Here is an 18,662-nt window from a genome sequence, read left to right as displayed (position 1 = left end):
CTAAGATAAAAAAAAAAACATTTTTTTAAATTAAAATATCTTTTTATATTTTTGAACAGTTCTACTTAAACTGTCCATAAAAATGGCAAGCTATGTAAAAAACCTTTATTTACCAATACAATGACAGTTCACAGTCGAATAGAAAACCTTGTTGGATGAACCAGTAGTGTGTGGTGTTCAACTATATGTTCATTCTGCCTCCCAAATATCGAATAAAAAGAAACCAATCAATGTTATGTAGGCGAAAATAATACCAATTGTCATCTCACAAAAAACAAGTCCCCACTCAGGTCCATCATCTGTCAATGGAAAAACACTATTAGTGGCTCAAAGGCTGTTGAAAAGCAACAGTTTCTATAAACCAACCCAGCAAAACCCACTCTCACTTCCGAGTCTTGCAGTGTGCTCAAACAACATTTAGGATCCCTGTATTTAGCAATATTATAGTGAGAAGAATCCACTTAATTTGCGGGGTGTGTTTCCGAATGACAGGAAAACCTACAATGGTCACAGAAATAACTTGAATCTGACAAAAGTAATAATAAATAATTTATGAAAATGAGCATATGAAAGTCAGACATTGCTTTTCAACCATGCTTCCACCGAATTAAAAAAACAACACCTGAAATAGGCCGGGACAGAAATGATGGAATCCTTCACTTAAAGGGAACCTGTCACCCCGTTTTTTGAGATTGAGCTATAAATACTGTTAAATAGGGCCTGCGCTGTGTGTTCCTATAGTGTATGTAGTGTACCCCGATTCCCTATGTATGCTGAGAAATAACTTACCAAAGTCGCCGTTTTCGCCTGTCAATCAGGCTGGTCAGGTCGGGAAGGCGTGGTGACATCGCTGGTTCTTCCTCAGCTTTACGTTGGTGGCGTAGTGGCGTAGTGGTGAAGACACAGCGCGCGATCTGCGCTGTCATCCCTTTCGTCGGTGGGGGCGGCCATCTTCCTGGGGCCGCGCGTGCGCAGATCGAGTGCTCTGCTGCACGGGGCTTCAGGAAAATGGCCGCGGGATGCCGCGCGTGCGCATTAGAGATCGCGGCGGCCATTTTCCCAAAGCCGAGATGCAAACTCGGCTTTGGGAAAATGGCCGCCGCGATCTCTAATGCGCACGCGCGGCATCCCGCGGCCATTTTCCTGAAGCCCCGTGCAGCAGAGCACTCGATCTGCGCACGCGCGGCCCCAGGAAGATGGCCGCCCCCACCGACGAAAGGGATGACAGCGCAGATCGCGCGCTGTGTCTTCACCACTACGCCACTACGCCACCAACGTAAAGCTGAGGAAGAACCAGCGATGTCACCACGCCCTCCCGACCTGACCAGCCTGATTGACAGGCGAAAACGGCGACTTTGGTAAGTTATTTCTCAGCATACATAGGGAATCGGGGTACACTACATACACCATAGGAACACACAGCGCAGGCCCTATTTAACAGTATTTATAGCTCAATCTCAAAAAACGGGGTGACAGGTTCCCTTTAATAATTTGTTGCACAACATTTTGAGGCAATTACTGCAATCAAACGATTCCTGTAACTGTCAATGAGACTTCTGCACCTCTCGACGGGTATTTTGGCCACTCCTCAAGAGCAAACTGCTCCAGTTGTCTCCTATCTAAAGGTTGCCTTTTCCAGATGGCATGTTTCTGCTCTTTCCAAAGATGCTCAATAGGATTTAGGTCAGGGCTCATAGAAGGCCACTTCAGAATAGTCCAATGTTTTACTCTTAGCCATTCTTGGATGTTTTTAGCTGTGTGTTTTGGGTCATTATCCTGTTGCAAGACCCTTGACCTATAATAATAATATAATAATAATTTTTATTTATATAGCGCCAACATATTCCGCAGCACTTTACAATTAAGCGGGGACATGTACAGACAATAAATTCGACTGATACTAAGCTTTCTGACACTGGGAAGCACATTTCTCTCTACAATCCCTTGATAGTCTTGAGATTTCATTGTACCCTGCACAGATTCTTGACACCCTGTGCCAGATGCAGCAACGCAGTCCCAGAACAGAGCCTCCTCCATGTTTCACAGTAGGGACAGTGTTCCTTTCTTGATATGCTTCATTTTTCCATCTGTGAACATAGAGCTGATGTACATTTCCAAAAAGTTCAATTTTTGTCTCATCTGTCCATAGGACATTCTTCCAGAGGCTTTGTGGCTTGTCAACATGTGGTTTGGCAAATTCCAGTCTGGCTTTTTTATGATTTTTTTTCAACAATGTTGTCCTCCTTGGTCGTCTCCTTTGAAGTCCACTTTGGCTCATACAACGACAGATGGTGCAATCTGACACTGATGTTCATTGAGCTTGAAGTTAACCTTTAATCTGTTTAGAAGTTTTTCTGGGCTCTTTCGTTACCATTCGGATTATCCATCTCTTTGATTTGTCATCAATTTTCCTCCTGTTGCCCCGTCCAGGGAGGTTGGTTACAGTCCCATGGATCTTACATTTCTGAATAATATGTGCAACTGTAGTCACAGGAACATCAAGCTGGTCCATGTTGAGTGTGATAAACACCAAAACAGCACAGTGAGTATCTGTTGCCCTATATACCGGCCACCAGGGCCGGAAGGAGCATCGGGCACTGCTGGCAATTGCCAGAAGGGCCGGTGCCTATTGTGGGCCGCTTGATCCGTTCATGCTGGCTCGTCCACTATCAGTGCCGCAATCATGCAGTATTCACCGCCGCGCTGGAGAGGAAGAAGTGGGTGGTCTTCCATCCAGATCATGAGCTGCAGTGATGCAGCTGAGGAGGCAGGGCTGGAGACATACAGTGCGCAGCTCCCCCGGCACTGCCTCTTCAATTGCATCACTGCAGCTCGTGATCTGGACTTAAGACTGCCCACTTCCTCCTGTCCAGCACGGCAGCAGGGCAAGAAAACTTGAACTCACGCCGCTTAGAACTAGAGTTCATTTGTTGTAAGATGATTTTAGGCAAGCAGAGTCAAAATAAACAAAGGAGTAAATAAAAGCACTGTACAGCTCCTCTGGTGAACTATACCACCCAGAGGAGTTGTAGCTTGAGGACATGCTGGGAGTTATAGTTCTCAAAAGGATAATGGTGACATAACATCACCTCTTGACATAAGTAGCACTTATGGGGTCTTAAAGGGTACCTGTCTGCTTATCTAGGCTGCCTGATCCATGGGCAACATGCAATGGACACTGGCTGCATGATTTCAGCCACACGTTTCCCCCAAACTTTGCTGCATTTTAGGGGAAAACATACTTTAGGGCAGTGTTTTTCAACCAGTGTGCCGCGGCACACTAGTGTGCCGCGACACATGGTCGGGTGTGCCGCGGGGAACGTTCCCCAAACTCTATGGTGCCCCCTTCACTTGCTTGCCTGAGTCCCTTCCTTCAGCGGTCTGACCGCCGCTGGCACTTCCGCATCAGGGAAGCGCCAGCAGCGGCTGACGTCACAGTCTGGCTCTGAGCGTGTGACATGCTGCCGCCGCCGCTCGTAGTGCCGGTTGACTCAGTTCGGGTGGCGTGTGGTTGGACACGTCAGAGTCAGACGGTAGTAATTCAGTCCTAAAGGGTCCACTGGGACCGGGTGGAGAGTTTGCACGCATGATAGGGGAGGGGGAGGGAGCAGCGGCCAGGGCAGGGGCAACAGCCAACAGCAAAACTGATTATATATATGTATATATATATAATATATATAGTATGGGGGCACAAATCTGGACATTATGGGGGCACAAATCTGGACAGAATGGGGGCACAGATCTGGACATATAAGGGCACAAATCTGTACATTATGGGGGCACCGATCTGGACAGTACGGCCCATACTGTCCAGATCTGTGCCCCCATAACATAATGTCCAGATTTTTGCCCCCATACTGTCCAGATCTGTGCCCCCATTCTGTCCAGATTTGTGCCCCCATATGTCCAGATCTGTGCCCCCATTCTGTCCAGATTTGTGCCCCCATACTATCCAGATTTGTGCCCCCTATTGGGGCACAGATCTGGACAGTACGGGGGCACAAATCTGGACATGCATATAACAATATGCATAGAACAATGCTTATAATGTTATACTGCATATAACAATGAGAAATGTACAATGAGAAATACTATGGTCATGAGGCTGGAGTACTACAAGTACCAGCTCATATGCTGAGTATATGAGCTGGCACTTGTACTCTGGCCTCATGGCCATAGTATTTCTCATTGTACCCCTTTATATTGCAGTATATGAGCCACATAATTATCAGCACCATATACTGTGGCGCTGTACAGGTCATATCACCACAGTATATGGTGCTGATAATTATGTGCTCATATACGTGGGACTGTATGTATGAGTTTACATGGGACTGTATATATATATATATATATATATATATATATATATATATATATATATATATATATATATATATATGTATGTATATATGTATGTATATATATATATATATATATATATATATATATATATATATATATGTATATATATATATATATATATATGAATACATGGGACTGTATGTATGAGGTTACATGGGATTGAATATATGAGGGGGTTATCCTTTTTATTTCACTTTTTTAAAATAAATAATTTATTGAAAGGACCTCTGCCAGGCATATTTCACTCTTGAGGGCTTAAAAAGCAGCTCTGGTGGTGATGAGAAGCGGATTTAAAACCCCCAAGAGTGAACTCCGTGAGATCTGTATGTGTGGAATAATAACTTATATTTTGGCGGTCTTCAGCAGTCATGTCCTGCTTGAATTGACTCTAGTGGCGTAGCACTTTGCAGCCGGCTCTATTCTACTTATAGAGAAAGCTGAGTGCTATGTCACTAGTGTCAATTCAAGCAGTAAATGCAGACCGTAGTAATATAATTTATTATTCCACACGTACAGCTCTCACGGAGTTCACTTTTGGGGGGTTTAAATCAGCTTCTTATCACCACAAGAGCTGCTTTTTAAGCCCTCAAGAGTGAAATATGCCTGGCAGAGGTCTTTTAAGTGTGCCAGATATAATGTAATACTCTTCTATTATAGTGTGTGGCTGCGCACACTATCTTAGCAGTGATGGAGAAGTATTTGAGAATGGAAAAGGCAAATGCCGAACAGGACCCTGGAGACAATTCTAACCCAGATGAAGGCCCTAGTAAGAGAGGTCGACAAAAGAAAAAAGACAAGACGGTGAGCTTAAGGCAATACAGTGAAAGCTATCTTTCATTTGGATTTACTTTCACTGGGGATGCGAGAGCACCAACACCACTGTGCTTGGTGTGTGGTGAGAAGCTATCCAATAGCGCCATGGTGCCAAGCAAGCTTAAACGCCATCTCCAAACGAAACACCCTTCCGTTCAAAACAAGCCGATGGAGTATTTTGTACGCTTACGTACAAACAATGAGAAAGGGGCAACTTTTTTGAGAAAAAGCACAAAGGTAAATGAGAGAGCCCTCAAAGCTAGCTACGTTGTTGCTGAACTCATAGCTAAATCAAAAAAGTCACACACTGTGGCAGAAACATTAATACTGCCAGCTTGTAAAGCTATTGTAAATGAGATGCTTGGCCCTGACGCAGCCAAAGAGATAGCTAAAGTGCCTCTCTCTGATAACACAATTGCCAGACGGATTGATGACATGTCTGCGGACATTGAAACAGTTGTTTTGGAAAAAGTGCGCATCAGTAAGAAATTTGCCTTGCAACTTGATGAGTCGACGGATATCAGTGGACATTGTCAGCTGTTGGCCAATGTGCGTTTTGTGGACGGAGAAGCCATTACAGAAAACTTCCTATTTTGCAAGGCACTGCCAGAAAAATCAACAGGAGAGGTAATATTCCAGGTCACATCGGAATATCTTGATAAAAGTGGGCTTACATGGGAAAACTGCACAGGTGTCTGCACTGATGGAGCCGCAGCCATGGTCGGGCGCATCAAAGGCTTTGTAAGTAGGGTTAAAGAAAGAAACCCAGATGTTCTTGTTACCCACTGTTTCTTGCACCGTGAGGCCCTCGTTGCAAAGACCTTACCAGCAGATCTAGCTCCTGTGTTGGATGATGTTGTGCGCATAGTGAACTTTGTGAAGACGCGACCTTTGAGATGTCGCTTTTTTGCGTCTTTGTGTACAGAAATGGGAGCGGAACATAAAATCTTATTGCTCCACACGGAGGTCAGGTGGCTGTCACGCGGCAAAGTGCTGGCCCGTGTGCATGAGTTGCGAGAGGAACCTAAAATATTTCTGACAAACGAGAGGTCCGATTATTCAAAGCTGCTTGCAAGTGATCAGTGGTGTGCAAAGCTGGCATACCTGGCTGATATATTTCAATATCTGAATGAACTAAACACACGGATGCAAGGCCGAAATGAAAACCTGCTTACAAGCACTGATAAAATGAACGGATTCCGTTTAAAGGTGCAGCTCTGGCAGCAACATGTGCAGGGTGGCAACCTTCAGATGTTCCCGCTCACCGAGAAACTGCATGATGACAATACTGCTGCAATGTGCGAGGTGATTGGCAGACATTTGAAAACTCTTGAGGAGAAGTTATTGTTTTATTTCTCTTCAACCTTCACAGAATGCCTTGACTGGGTTAGGGACCCATACAGCTCATTATCCGTTGCTGGAAAGGACATGACTTTAAAGGAGCAAGAGGAACTCATTGAACTGAAGCAAGATCGCGGTTTAAAGCTAAAGTTTGCGGATCTTCCTTTGGACAGTTTTTGGTTATCTGTTGCCAAGGAGTTCCCCATTCTGGCCAACAAAGCTATTTTGACATTGCTCCCATTTTCGACCACATATCTATGTGAGCTGGGCTTCTCAAGCTTGACTGCGATAAAAACTAAAAACAGGGAGAGACTGAGAACTGTTGAGGAAGAGCTTCGTGTGTGTCTTTCCACCATTCCTGCTAGGATATCCCTTTTGTGTTTATCGAAACAGGCCCAGGTTTCACACTGAGTGAGTATAAATACATTTAGAATCTATATTATTAACTATATGTATAATATGTACTGTTTTAGTGTCATTTTGTGCCATTTTGGTTGGTGGTGTGCCCCGGGATTTTTTAAGTATAAAAAGTGTGCCGCGGCTCAAAAAAGGTTGAAAATCACTGCTTTAGGGGTATTTTCGTTTTTCGCTCCCCTTCTTCCCAGATCCATAACGTTTTTATTTTTCCGTCAATATGGCCATGTGGGGGCTTATTTTTTGCAGGATGAGTTGTATGCAATCCCACACTTGTTTTTGTTTGTTTGTCTGTTGCTAGGCTCCCTAAATTCTAAAACTGACCTGCCATTATGATTCTCCAGGCCATTATGAGGTCATAGACTACAAACATGTCTAGGTTCTTTTTTATCTAAGTGGTGAAAAAAATTCAAAACTTTGCTAAAAAAAAATAAAAAAAATTGTGTAATTTTCCGAAACCCATAGCGTCTCCACTTTTCGTGATCTTGGGTTGGGTGAGGGCTTATTTTTTGCGTGCCGAGCTGATGTTTTTAATGATACCATTTTGGTGCCGATACATTCTTTTGATCGCCTGTTATTGCATTTTAATGCAATGTAGCAGCGACCAAAAAAAACGTAATTCTGCTGTTTTTAATTTTCTTATCGCTATGCCGTTTAGCGATGAGGTTTTTTTTTTTATTCATAGATCGGGCGATTCTGAACGCAGCAATACGAAATATGTGTAGGCTTGATTTTTTAAATTTTATTTTGAATGGGGCGAAAGGGGGTGATTTAAACTTTTATATTTTTTTAAAACATTTTTTTTAACTTTTGCCATGCTTCAATAGTCTCCATGGGAGGCAAGAAGCTGGCACAACTCGATCGGAACTGCTACATAGGAGCGAAGCATAGATCGCTCCTATGTAGCTGAATTACTGCATTGCTATGAGCGCCGACCACAGTGTGGCACTCACAGCAATCCGGCATCAGTAACCATAGAGGTCTCAAGGAGACGTCAAGAAGACCTCTGGTTGTCATGTCGACGCGCCAACCGGGGTTCACTGTTGCTCGCATTTACGGCCGGATGGTGGGAAGCACTCGTTAAATGCCGCTGTCAGAGTTTGACAGCAGCATTTAACTAGTTAATAGGCACAGACGGATCACAATTCCGCCCGCACCTATTGCGCAGCACATTTCAGCTGTTCAAAACAGCTAACATGTCCAGGCTTTGATGTGTGCTCACCGCCGGAGCTCGCATCAAAGCGGGGGATCTGCCCTCGTACGTACTATTCCGTCCGAGGGCAGAAAGGGGTTAAAGGGAATCTGTCAGAAATTTTGGCCAATATAAGTTACGGCCATCACCTTTCAGGGCTTATATACAGCATTCTATAATGCTGTACATCTTCCCCCAACCCGTCCTGTAAGAGAAGAAAAATAAGTTTTAGTATACGCACCTGGGGGCGCGGTCCGGTCCGAGGGGTGTCGCAGGTCCTGGTCCGGTGCCTCCCATCTTCTTACGATACCGTCCTCCTGTTTGCTTCATGTGGATGACGCATCCTTGCATCATCCACACAGTCTCCTGGGCACCGCGCTCCTGCGCAGGTGTACTGATTTGCCCTGTTGAGGGCAGTGTAAAGTAGTGCATGGCGCAGGCTCCGGGCCTCTCTGAACTTTCCTGGTGCCTGCGCACTGCAGTACTTTGCGCTGCCCTCAACAGGGCAGATAAGTACGCCTGCACAGGAGCGCGGTGCCCAGGAGATTGTGTGGATGACGTAGGGAAGTGTCATCCACATGAAGCAACAGGATGGCGGACCAAGACCTGCGACATCTCTCGGACCAGACCGCCCTGCTGGTGAGTATAATAAGTAGTGATGAGCGAATATACTTATTGCTCGAGATTTCCTGAGCATGCTCGGGTGACCTGCGAGTATTTGTTAGTGTTCGGAGATTTAGTTTTCATCACGGCAGCTGAATGATTTACAGCTAATTGCCAGCTTGATTACATGTGGGGATTCCCTAGCAACCAGGCAACCCCCACATGTACTGCATTAATCATGAATTACTGATTTGTAAGCTTTACATATGTGCAAAGATAATAGGCCTCCACTCGTCCTGGTGTTTCCGGTACTGGAAAACCAGTACAGGTGAGATCCGTGGTCCGTGTCCATGTGCCATCCGTGTATACGTGTGTGCTGACCGAGTATGACATGAAATGCAGAATAGAAATTAAAGAGATAAATAGATGTTTTTTCTTTTTTTACATATTAAATTAAAACACGGCGCAGGGTCCCCCCACTTTTTAAAACAAGCACAGATAAACTGGGTGCTTCTGTTATCAGGCTGGGACAGTCCAGTGTTATTGGCTGTCCCAACCAAAAAATAGGAGCCTACAGCTGCCCCAAAATGGGCACATCACATCAGATTCAGCAATTCTGGTATTTTACCCTGTCATCCCGATGCCTTGGTGTGGTGGCAATCGGGGTAATATATAGGTTTTAGGACAGCTATGATTTGTCAATAATCACATCTGCCATCAAGTCCAAGGGTTAGTAATGGAGAAGTGTCAGACACTCCCATTACTAACCCTGTAAATAAAAATCATTAAACACACACAGAAAAGTCCTTTATTTTAAAATGAAAACCTAGACAACATCTTTCACCTATTATTTCTCCAAAAAACAATCTCCACAGGTCCGTTGTAATCCACATGAATGTCTCACATCGATCCCTGACGCGGTTACATCCAGAGGCTGTGATGAGCGGTGACATCAGTAAGGTTATCACAGTTCACAGCTGCTACTCACACACTGTCATCTACAGATCACACAGAGGTTACAGTGAGAATCACCAGCTGTGACCTGTGATAACATTACTGATGTCACTGCTCGTTACTGCCGCTGGTTCTCACACTACTGTGTGTTCCAGCAGCCGTGGTGAGCGGTGACATCAGTAAGGTTGCCGCAGTTCACAGCTGGCTGCTCACACGCTGTCATCTGCAGATCACACAGAGGTTACCGTGAGAATCGCCGGCTGTGACCTGTGATAACCTTAGTGACGTCACCGCTCGTTACTGCAGCTGGTTCTCACACTACTCTGTGTTCCAGCAGCCGTGGTGAGCGGTGACATCAGTAAGGTTACCACAGTTCACAGCTGCTGCTCACACACTGTCATCTACAGATCACACAGAGGTTACCGTGAGAATCGCCGGCTGTGACCTGTGATAACTTTAGTGACGTCACCGCTCGTTACTGCTGCTGGTTCTCACACTACTGTGTGTTCCAGCAGCCGTGGTGAGCGGCGGTAATGTTACTGATATCACCGCTCGTTACTGCTGCTGGTTCTCACACTACTGTGTGTTCCAGCAGCCGTGGTGAGCGGTGACATCAGTATGGTTACCGCAGTTCACAGCTGCTGCTCCCACGCTGTCATCTACGGATCACACAGGTTACAGTGAGAATCGCCAGCTGTGACCTGTGATAACCTTAGTGATGTCACCGCTCATTACTGCCGCTGGTTCTCACACTACTCTGTATGTTTCAGCAGCCGTGGTGAGCGGTGACATCAGTATAGTTACCGCAGTTCACAGCCGCTGCTCACACGCTGTCATCTACAGATCACACAGAGGTTACCATGAGAATCGCCGGCTGTGACCTGTGATAACCTTAGTGACGTCACCGCTCGTCACTGCCGCTGGTTCTCACACTACTCTGTGTGTCCCAGCAGCCGTGGTGAGCGGCGGTAATGTCACTGATGTCACCGCTCCTCACATCCTCCAGATGCAGCAGAGTTGGGGATCGTTGTGGGACATCAATGCGGATTACAACGTACCTGCGGAGGTGTTTTGGAGAAAATAAATAGGTGCAAGACGGTGTTTTTTTTTAAATAAAGTATTTTCTGTGTGTGCTGTAATGATTTTAACTTACAGGGTTAGTAAGGGGGGTGTCTGACTAACACTTCTCCATTACTAGCCTCAGGGCTTGATGGCATATGTGACTTTTTATAAAGCTGTCATCAACACCATAGATTAACCCGATTGCCACCACAGCAGGGCATCAGGATGAGCTGGGTGAAGAGCCAGAAAAGGCGAATCTAACCTGATGTGCCAACTCTGTGGAGGTTGTGGGCTTCTCTTTTTTGGCTCAGGACGGGCCAATAACCATGGACCGTCCCAGCCTGATAATAGAAGCCCACAGCCGTCTGTTTTATCTGCACTGGTTTTAAAATATAAGGGGCACCCCACGCCGTTTTTTTAATTTAATAATTTATTTAATGCATGCAATTCCCAGGTGCTGACTAAAACTGACATCAATGTTGCTGATCGCAGGGAGACCAGGCAAGGATGATGACAGTTGTAGTTAGCACCCGGCGCCTGGAAATAGCGCTAACTGTACTGCTTTTTCCAGCCGCCAAAAAATTTAATTCTAGTATGTGTAATGATTTTTGGGGTTGATGTCAGCTGTGTAATGTAAGCTTCCATCAATCCCTGATGTAAGTAATGGAGAGGTGTCTATCAGACATCCCCAATAATAACCTAGACCTGGCGAGACCCAGCGACAGTGAAGAGCGGAGATGTTAGTAACATTACCGCTCTTCAGAGTCACAGAGCTCACCGCAAGACCCAGAATATCTGAAGAGCGGTGACGTTACTGATGTCACCGCTCTTCAGAGTCACCGCGTCTCGTGCTGAGCAACGGAACCGAGTGTGGCTGTGGGCAAAGGTTGTGGACCATCAGAATGAGGTCGTCCTAATCCCTGGACTACGTTGGATTTGGTGAACTGTGGAGGACCGGCGTGGGATTTTTTTCCTTTTTGAATAAAGTGGTGAACAAGAGAATATCTTAAGGAGTGTTTATTTAACTAAAGTATTTTTTTGTGTTTTTTTTTTTATTTCTGGCTTAGTAATGGGGGTGTCTAATAGATTCCTCTCCATTACTAAAACCAGGGCTTGATGCCATCTGTGTTTTTGGACAATTCACAGCTGATATCGGCATCAGCTACCGTTAACTTGATTGCCACCGCACCAGGGCAATGGAAAGAGTCAAAGTGAAGCTGTGATTATATGTTATATAGTCATGCTACACTCACCTCACTTCTTGTAACTTACAAGTGTACAAAGATATTATACAGTCACCATGTGACAAGTGGACCTGTGTAACTTCCAATGCCAGGGCTGAATTTTAGTCCCAGTCCGGCTCTGCAGGCCACTCACTGATTCTAAGACTGTAGACACCTGTGATGCCAGTTAGTGGACACACCGAGATTTAACACGTCCCTTTTGTCACATTATTTTCAGGGGTCCCATCATTTCTGTCCAGGCCTGTTTCACAAGTTTTATTTTTTTTTTATTCTGTGGAAGCATGGTTGAACAGCAATGTCTGACTTTCATTTGTTCATTTTCATAGATTTTTTTATTATCACTTTTGCAATTATTACTTTTGTCAGATTCACGTTAATTCAGAACTATTCTGGTTTTCTGCCATTTAGTCATATTAGGGCTTCAGCATATGATGTGTCCAATCTCATCTGGGATCTGTTCCTGCTGTCCAGCTGGAGTAATCTGCTCCCTACTTCAGCCAATTGGAAAGTACCACACCCTACTAAAGCTCCAAGCACATGGCCGGAATCTGCCAGAAACCGCGTTGTTCTCCTCTGGTTCAGTCCTCTGTGCTCAGCTTGCGGCTTGTGTATTTGTTTCCTGTTTGGCCCGCTTACTGACTACTCTTGTGTCTTCTGATTCTGTATTCTGTCTTTCCAGTTCTGACCCAGCTACCTGACTATTCTTCTTGCCATCTAATACCACAGAATAGCAGGTAACACCATGGTCCAAGCCTAGGGGTCCCAGTGTAAGTCCAGATCCATGTAATGGTGATAAAGGGCAATGAGCAAGGCAATCCTTGGGATATGGAAAGCAGAGAAGATAATGCCAAGCATGTTCATGGTGGAGATCTTTTGAGCTGCCAGTTGACCACGAACAGTGCTCCTAATACATTGTGTCTGCAAACTATTCCAGCTAAATCTGCATTCAAACAGCTAAATGGCGCTCCTTCCCTTCTGAACACGGCCGTGTGCCCAGAGAGTAGTGTACAATCGTATGTAGGGTATTGTGAGAAGCTGGAAAATAATTTGTAAGATCCATTTGTTTTCTATTATCCTTTGTGAATAATTCCAAAGTTATCACCACATAAAGTGACCACGTCAGATTGTAAAAATGGGGCCGGATTAAGAACACAAAACTGGCTGCAGGAAGAGGTTAAATCAGAGGATTCTGGACTCTACTGTAATCAAAAACTGTGACTATAGACAATAACATCTACTGAAATGCTCAAACTGAACAGTCTCCATCAGTAATAAATGAGCAGCTAGTGGTGAAACCTCTCTGGGGTAATTAGAGCACGGGGCTCGGTGACTTCACAATCTAAACTATCGGAAGCTCCAATATTTTCTGTCAGATGAGCTTCAAGAAGAAATATTACACATTTAAAGAGAACGGTGTATAATAGTGCAGAGCGGAGATGTCTTAAAGGGAACCTGTCAGCAGGATTGTGCTCAGTGACTACAGACACCGTCAGGTCGGTACCGTTATACTGATTACACTGATACCTGGTGATGAAATCCGTCTTGTGGTTAATGTTTAATCTGCATTTGTAGTTTTCAGTTAATGAGATTTCCGTGTTCTGGGGCAGGGCTGTGGGCGGGGCTTCATATGGTGCTCTGGGGCGGGGCTGTGGGCGGGCTTTATATGGTGCTCTGGGGCGGGGCTGTGGGCGGGGCTTTATATGGTGCTCTGGGGCGGGGCTTTATGTGGTGCTCTGGGGCAGGCTACTGGACAGGCGCCGCTGGTGTCATTTTGCTGGATGTAATTTTTTTTCTAAGCCTCACAATATTATAGGCATTATCAACAATAATATCAACACTATTATATGCATTATGTAAAAATGGGGGCAGGTCAGTGAGGGATCAGCGACCTGTCATAAGCCAATACAGATGAATATGTCATCAAAGCACCACATAAAGCCACTCCCACAGCCCCGCCCCAGAGCACCACATAAAGCCCCGCCCACAGCCCCGCCCCAGAGCACGATAATCTCATTAACTGAAAACTACAAATACAGATTACACAGCAGTAAACCAGAGTTGCATTCATTTATGGTGGACCATTGGAGCTACTATGAATCCTGACCAGAAGATTAGAGGAAATAATATTGCTCCCCATTTCAGGAGAGATTGTGCAGTAATCTGAATTTCTTAGGATCAAAAACAATGTAATTTATGAGGTGGAGTGAATCCATGAAACCAGGGCTGGAGCCAACACAGCTCCTGCAGGTGGGAATAAATGTATATTACAGCCATCAGCCACGCACAGCTCAGAGATATATCATGGCACCGGTGTGATGGGTTTATGTAGATTATCACAATCCTCCTGGAAGTTAGTCGGTTTTAATACAAATTGAAAAGTCAGGATAAAGGGAAACTCTGTTATTGTGCAGAAATTCACACTTGGCCTCACTGCACATTTAATGTTGTCGATCATAAAAGTGAAGTTTGGCCAGAAAGACTGGACCTGGTCTTGTAGGGACCATATGATCACATTCAGCAGCACAGAAGGGAGAGAAGGGAGATTCATCCGATAAGATCTCAGGGTTCTAGGAAGCCAACAGCATCATTACCCTCCGCTTTCTCTTACAGGCCCATCATCATATTTTTCTTCAAGTGATTTTCTATCTTGTCAGCACATTCTACTTACAGTGGTATTTGGCTCTATAGTTCACACATCTGGGCAGGTAACGATCACCTTATATAAGTCAGTTCAGATATGGTGTACCAAGATGGCGTCTGTGTCTTCAGACAACACCCTGGAAGGAATCCTTGGAATGCAGAAGCTAGCACGGTGGCGCAGTGGTTAGCACTACAGCCTTGCAGCGCTGGGGTCCTGGGTTCTAATCCCACCCAGGACAACATCTGCAAAGAGTTTGTATGTTCTCTCCGTGTTTGCGTGGGTTTCCTCCGGGGCACTCCGGTTTCCTCCCACATTCCAAAGACATACTGATAGGAATTCTAGATTGTGAGCCCAATCGGGGACAGTGATGATAATGTGTGCAAAACTGTAAAGCGCTGCGGAATATGTTAGCGCTATATAAAAATAAAGATTATTATTATTATTATTATTAAGATACTGGATACCATATATGGAAGGGACGTTGAAATGGACCTATCATAGACTGACACTGGCTACTCAGAAGATTGTGTGACACCCATTTCCTGTCTCTTTGTCTTGACAATAAACTTCAGTTGTGTACAAGCCTTTGCTCAGAAAGGAGCATACATCTAACTCTGTGCTCGGTGTGACTCGGTCAGGTACAAGCAATCATATAGATCTTGCTTTAAAGGGATCACCCTCACTCTAATACCAGGTTGTAAGTTCTATAGAAAAGGGCTTTCAATGACCAAAGTCATTTGAACAGTTTTGTGTAGAGGAGAATGTTGTTGTCTTGAGGTAAAATGGTGATAATGGTAATACAGCCGGACTACACCACCGATAAAGCAGCCACAGCCGGTGATGAGAAAAATCTGTGACTTCTCTGCATTTAGTGGTTACTACTCACCTGGGTAGCCATATGTGGGAATCTCCTCTTTACACCGCTCATCACCCCTCACATATGTCTCTGTAGTATTAATATGGGTCAGATCTTCACCCTGAAACAAATATTATAAAAGTCACCGACAGATGGAGAAGTCACATCTATGATCAGCTCTAATCCTGCCATCTCCACCGCTCTCATTACACAAGTATAAAACATATAATACTGGTGGATAAAACAAGACTGAGCACAAGACCTTCACCGGCGTCTACACATCATAGGGGAGATCTCCTGACACCTTCTCTCCATCTACCTGATGGTCCTGAGGAGCATTGGGATCTTCTTGGTTACAGTCCTGTGGAAGAAGAGGACGGGGACATCTCTCTGGTGTTGTCCTCTTACTGGATAGATCTGGAGGAAACACATACAGGGAGTGAATTCATTCTTTACATACAGATAATTATAGGCCGTGGGTATTTAGTCCTGTCTATTACCTGGAGATGTGAGGGGCTGGGGAACCTCCATTATGACGTTCTTGTACAGATCTCTGTGTCCTTCTAAATACTCCCACTCCTCCATGGAGAAATAGACAGCGACATCCTGACACCTTATAGGAACCTGACACATACAATTATACCGTCATCCACCCGATCCCTTCATAGCGTTACTGTATAATGTCCCAGCATTCCCAGCAGTGTCACCTCTCCAGTCAGCAGCTCAATCATCTTGTAGATGAGTTCTAGGATCTTCTGGTCATTGATGTCCTCATGGATCAGGGGGTGAGGTGGAGGCCCCGTGATTGGGCTCAGGGGTCTTCCCCATCCCTCAGACACAGGGTCCTGACAGCGATCACTAGAGGTCTTCTTCACCACTGTGTAATCCTGGTAATGGATAGACACATTAATAAATCTCACTACAGACATTTCCAGAGTCCTCACCTCTCCAGTTCTGTCCATCTGTTATTGCCATAGATAAGAATGATGTAATGTGATGTCATCAGAATCTCTCACCTCTCCAGTAAGCCGGAAGAGGATCCCTAGGGTGAGGTGTAATATCCTCTCCGCCATCTTGTCTCTGTCCATATCCATCTTTGATGGGTAAATCAGGAAAATTCTCTTTTGTAGAAGATCTTCACTGAGAGGATCCGATATTGTAGAGACCTGAATGAGAACATGAGCCGATGTAACATCATAAGAATCCTGTGTAATAATACAATTACTGGAGGTAATAAGGGAAACATATGAGGAGATTTATTATTTTACAGTATTTAGTTTCCTTCTTTAGATCTACTAATAAATCCTATATATTTAGGCCACAGACAACAAGCAGTTTCCTCCTCGGAGTCGGCAGCTGAATACGTTTCTCATAGACTCATCTTCCATAACGCTAATTCTCGTCTCATTTACCGACCCTGGAATCGGCATTAGCAATACTGCAGGAGATATTCATTACACGCGACATGAGAAATAACTTCATGATGAGGACGACATCTTCTTCTTCTACTACGGCTCTAGAGACAGATTTGGCCAGAGTCGGTCACTGACTCCATCACCCCCGGCCTCTATATGAAGGTTTCCCGTCTTCCCCGCACTGTAATCTTCTATCACGTTAGATCTCAGCTCTGATTCACACACAGAAGTTTGAGCACTGAGTTTGGCTCAGTGGTTAGCACAGCAGCCTTGCAGCGCTGGAGTCCTGGGTTCAAACCCCACCAAGGACAACATCTGCAAAGAGTTTGTATGTTCTCTCCATGTTTGCGTGGGTTTTCTCCAGCTTCTCCTGTTTCCTCCCACACTGATAGGGAATTTAGATTGTGAGCCCCACTGGGGACAGCGATGATAATGTGTGCAAAAACTGTAAAGCACTGCGGAATATGTTAGCGCTATATAAAAATAAAGATTATTATTATTGTATATAAAGCTGAGTGTGTGAGAGTGTGTATGTATGTACAGTATGTATGTATGTGTGTGCATCAAACCACGCCCATTCCACATAGCAACCAATCACTAAGCATCTTTCATTTCACCAGAGCTGTTTAAAAGAAGCTGAGCTGTGATTGGTTGCTATGAGCAACAGTTTTCCCGCTCCACAACACCTCAGCAGACACTGGCCGGGTGGGAGAAATCTATCATCCCTGGGAACATAAGCTCCAGCCATTGTCTGCCCCCCAGAAAGGAGCAGAGAGCACATGACAGAAATGAATCCCCCTCCTCTATTACTGTCGCGTTCTATTGTTACCAGTGTAGAAAATCACATCATCAGCGGCCGCACTGCCAGGTTACATAACAGCACATCTCCAGGAACTCCCTGCTCAGCGCCACCCAGCTCGGGACCATGGGATGGAGGATGTGTGATGGGTATATGGGCACGGGACTACGGGATGGAGGATGTGTGATGGGTATATGGGCACGGGACTATGGGATGGAGGACGTGTGATGGGTATATGGGCTCGGGACTATGGAATGGAGGATGTGTGATGTGTATGTGGGCACTGGACTATGGGATGGAGGATGTGTGATGGGTATATGGGCACTGGACTATGGGATGGAGGATGTGTGATGTGTATATGGGCACTGGACTATGGGATGGAGGATGTGTGATGGGTAGATGGGCACTGGACTATGGGATGGAGGATGTGTGATGAGTATATGGGCACGGGACTATGGGATGGAGGATATGTATGATTGGTATATGGACACTGGACTATGGGATAGAGGATGTGTGATGGGTATATGGGCACTGGACTATGGGATGGAGAATGAGTGATGAGTATATGGGCACGGGACTATGGGATGGAGGATGTGTGATGGGTATATGGGCACGGGACTATGGGATGGAGGATGTGTGATGGGTATATGGGCACGGGACTATGGGATGGAGGATGTGTGATGGGTATATGGGCACGGGACTATGGGATGGAGGATGTGTGATGGGTATATGGGCACTGGACTATGGGATGTTGGATGTGTGATCTCCCCCTTCGACTACTGCAACATCCTTTTCTGTGGCCTCCCTGCTAAAACCCTTGCACCTCTCCAGTCCATCCTTAACTCTGCTGCTCGACTAATTCATCTCTCTCCCCGCTACTCCTCCGCTTCTCCTTTCTGCAAATCTCTTCACTGGATACCATTCCCTCGTCGTATTCAGTTCAAATGACTAATACTGACCTAC

The 18,662-nt window shown here is 45.2% G+C and overlaps 1 protein-coding gene across 2 annotated transcripts in view; it reads right to left on the bottom strand.

Moving 5' to 3' along the window:
* The window catches only part of LOC138662824 (zinc finger protein 773-like), a 37,886-nt gene that overhangs the window by 1,077 nt on the left and 18,147 nt on the right, over positions 1–18,662 (bottom strand). For both annotated transcript variants that reach the window (XM_069748789.1, XM_069748790.1), the window contains exons 2-6: positions 16,502–16,651; positions 16,193–16,372; positions 15,986–16,109; positions 15,805–15,902; positions 15,516–15,606 (exon numbers count right to left, since the gene is read on the bottom strand). In XM_069748789.1, the coding sequence (XP_069604890.1) occupies positions 15,516–15,606; positions 15,805–15,902; positions 15,986–16,109; positions 16,193–16,372; positions 16,502–16,651 (643 nt within the window). The remainder of the gene's footprint in view (positions 1–15,515; positions 15,607–15,804; positions 15,903–15,985; positions 16,110–16,192; positions 16,373–16,501; positions 16,652–18,662) is intronic.

This window comes from Ranitomeya imitator, chromosome 2 (assembly GCF_032444005.1).
Source record: "Ranitomeya imitator isolate aRanImi1 chromosome 2, aRanImi1.pri, whole genome shotgun sequence".
In the NCBI taxonomy this organism is placed as follows: Eukaryota; Metazoa; Chordata; class Amphibia; order Anura; family Dendrobatidae; genus Ranitomeya; species Ranitomeya imitator.
Note: the sequence above shows the minus strand (reverse complement) of the source record. Positions and strands in the feature narration are given on the sequence as shown.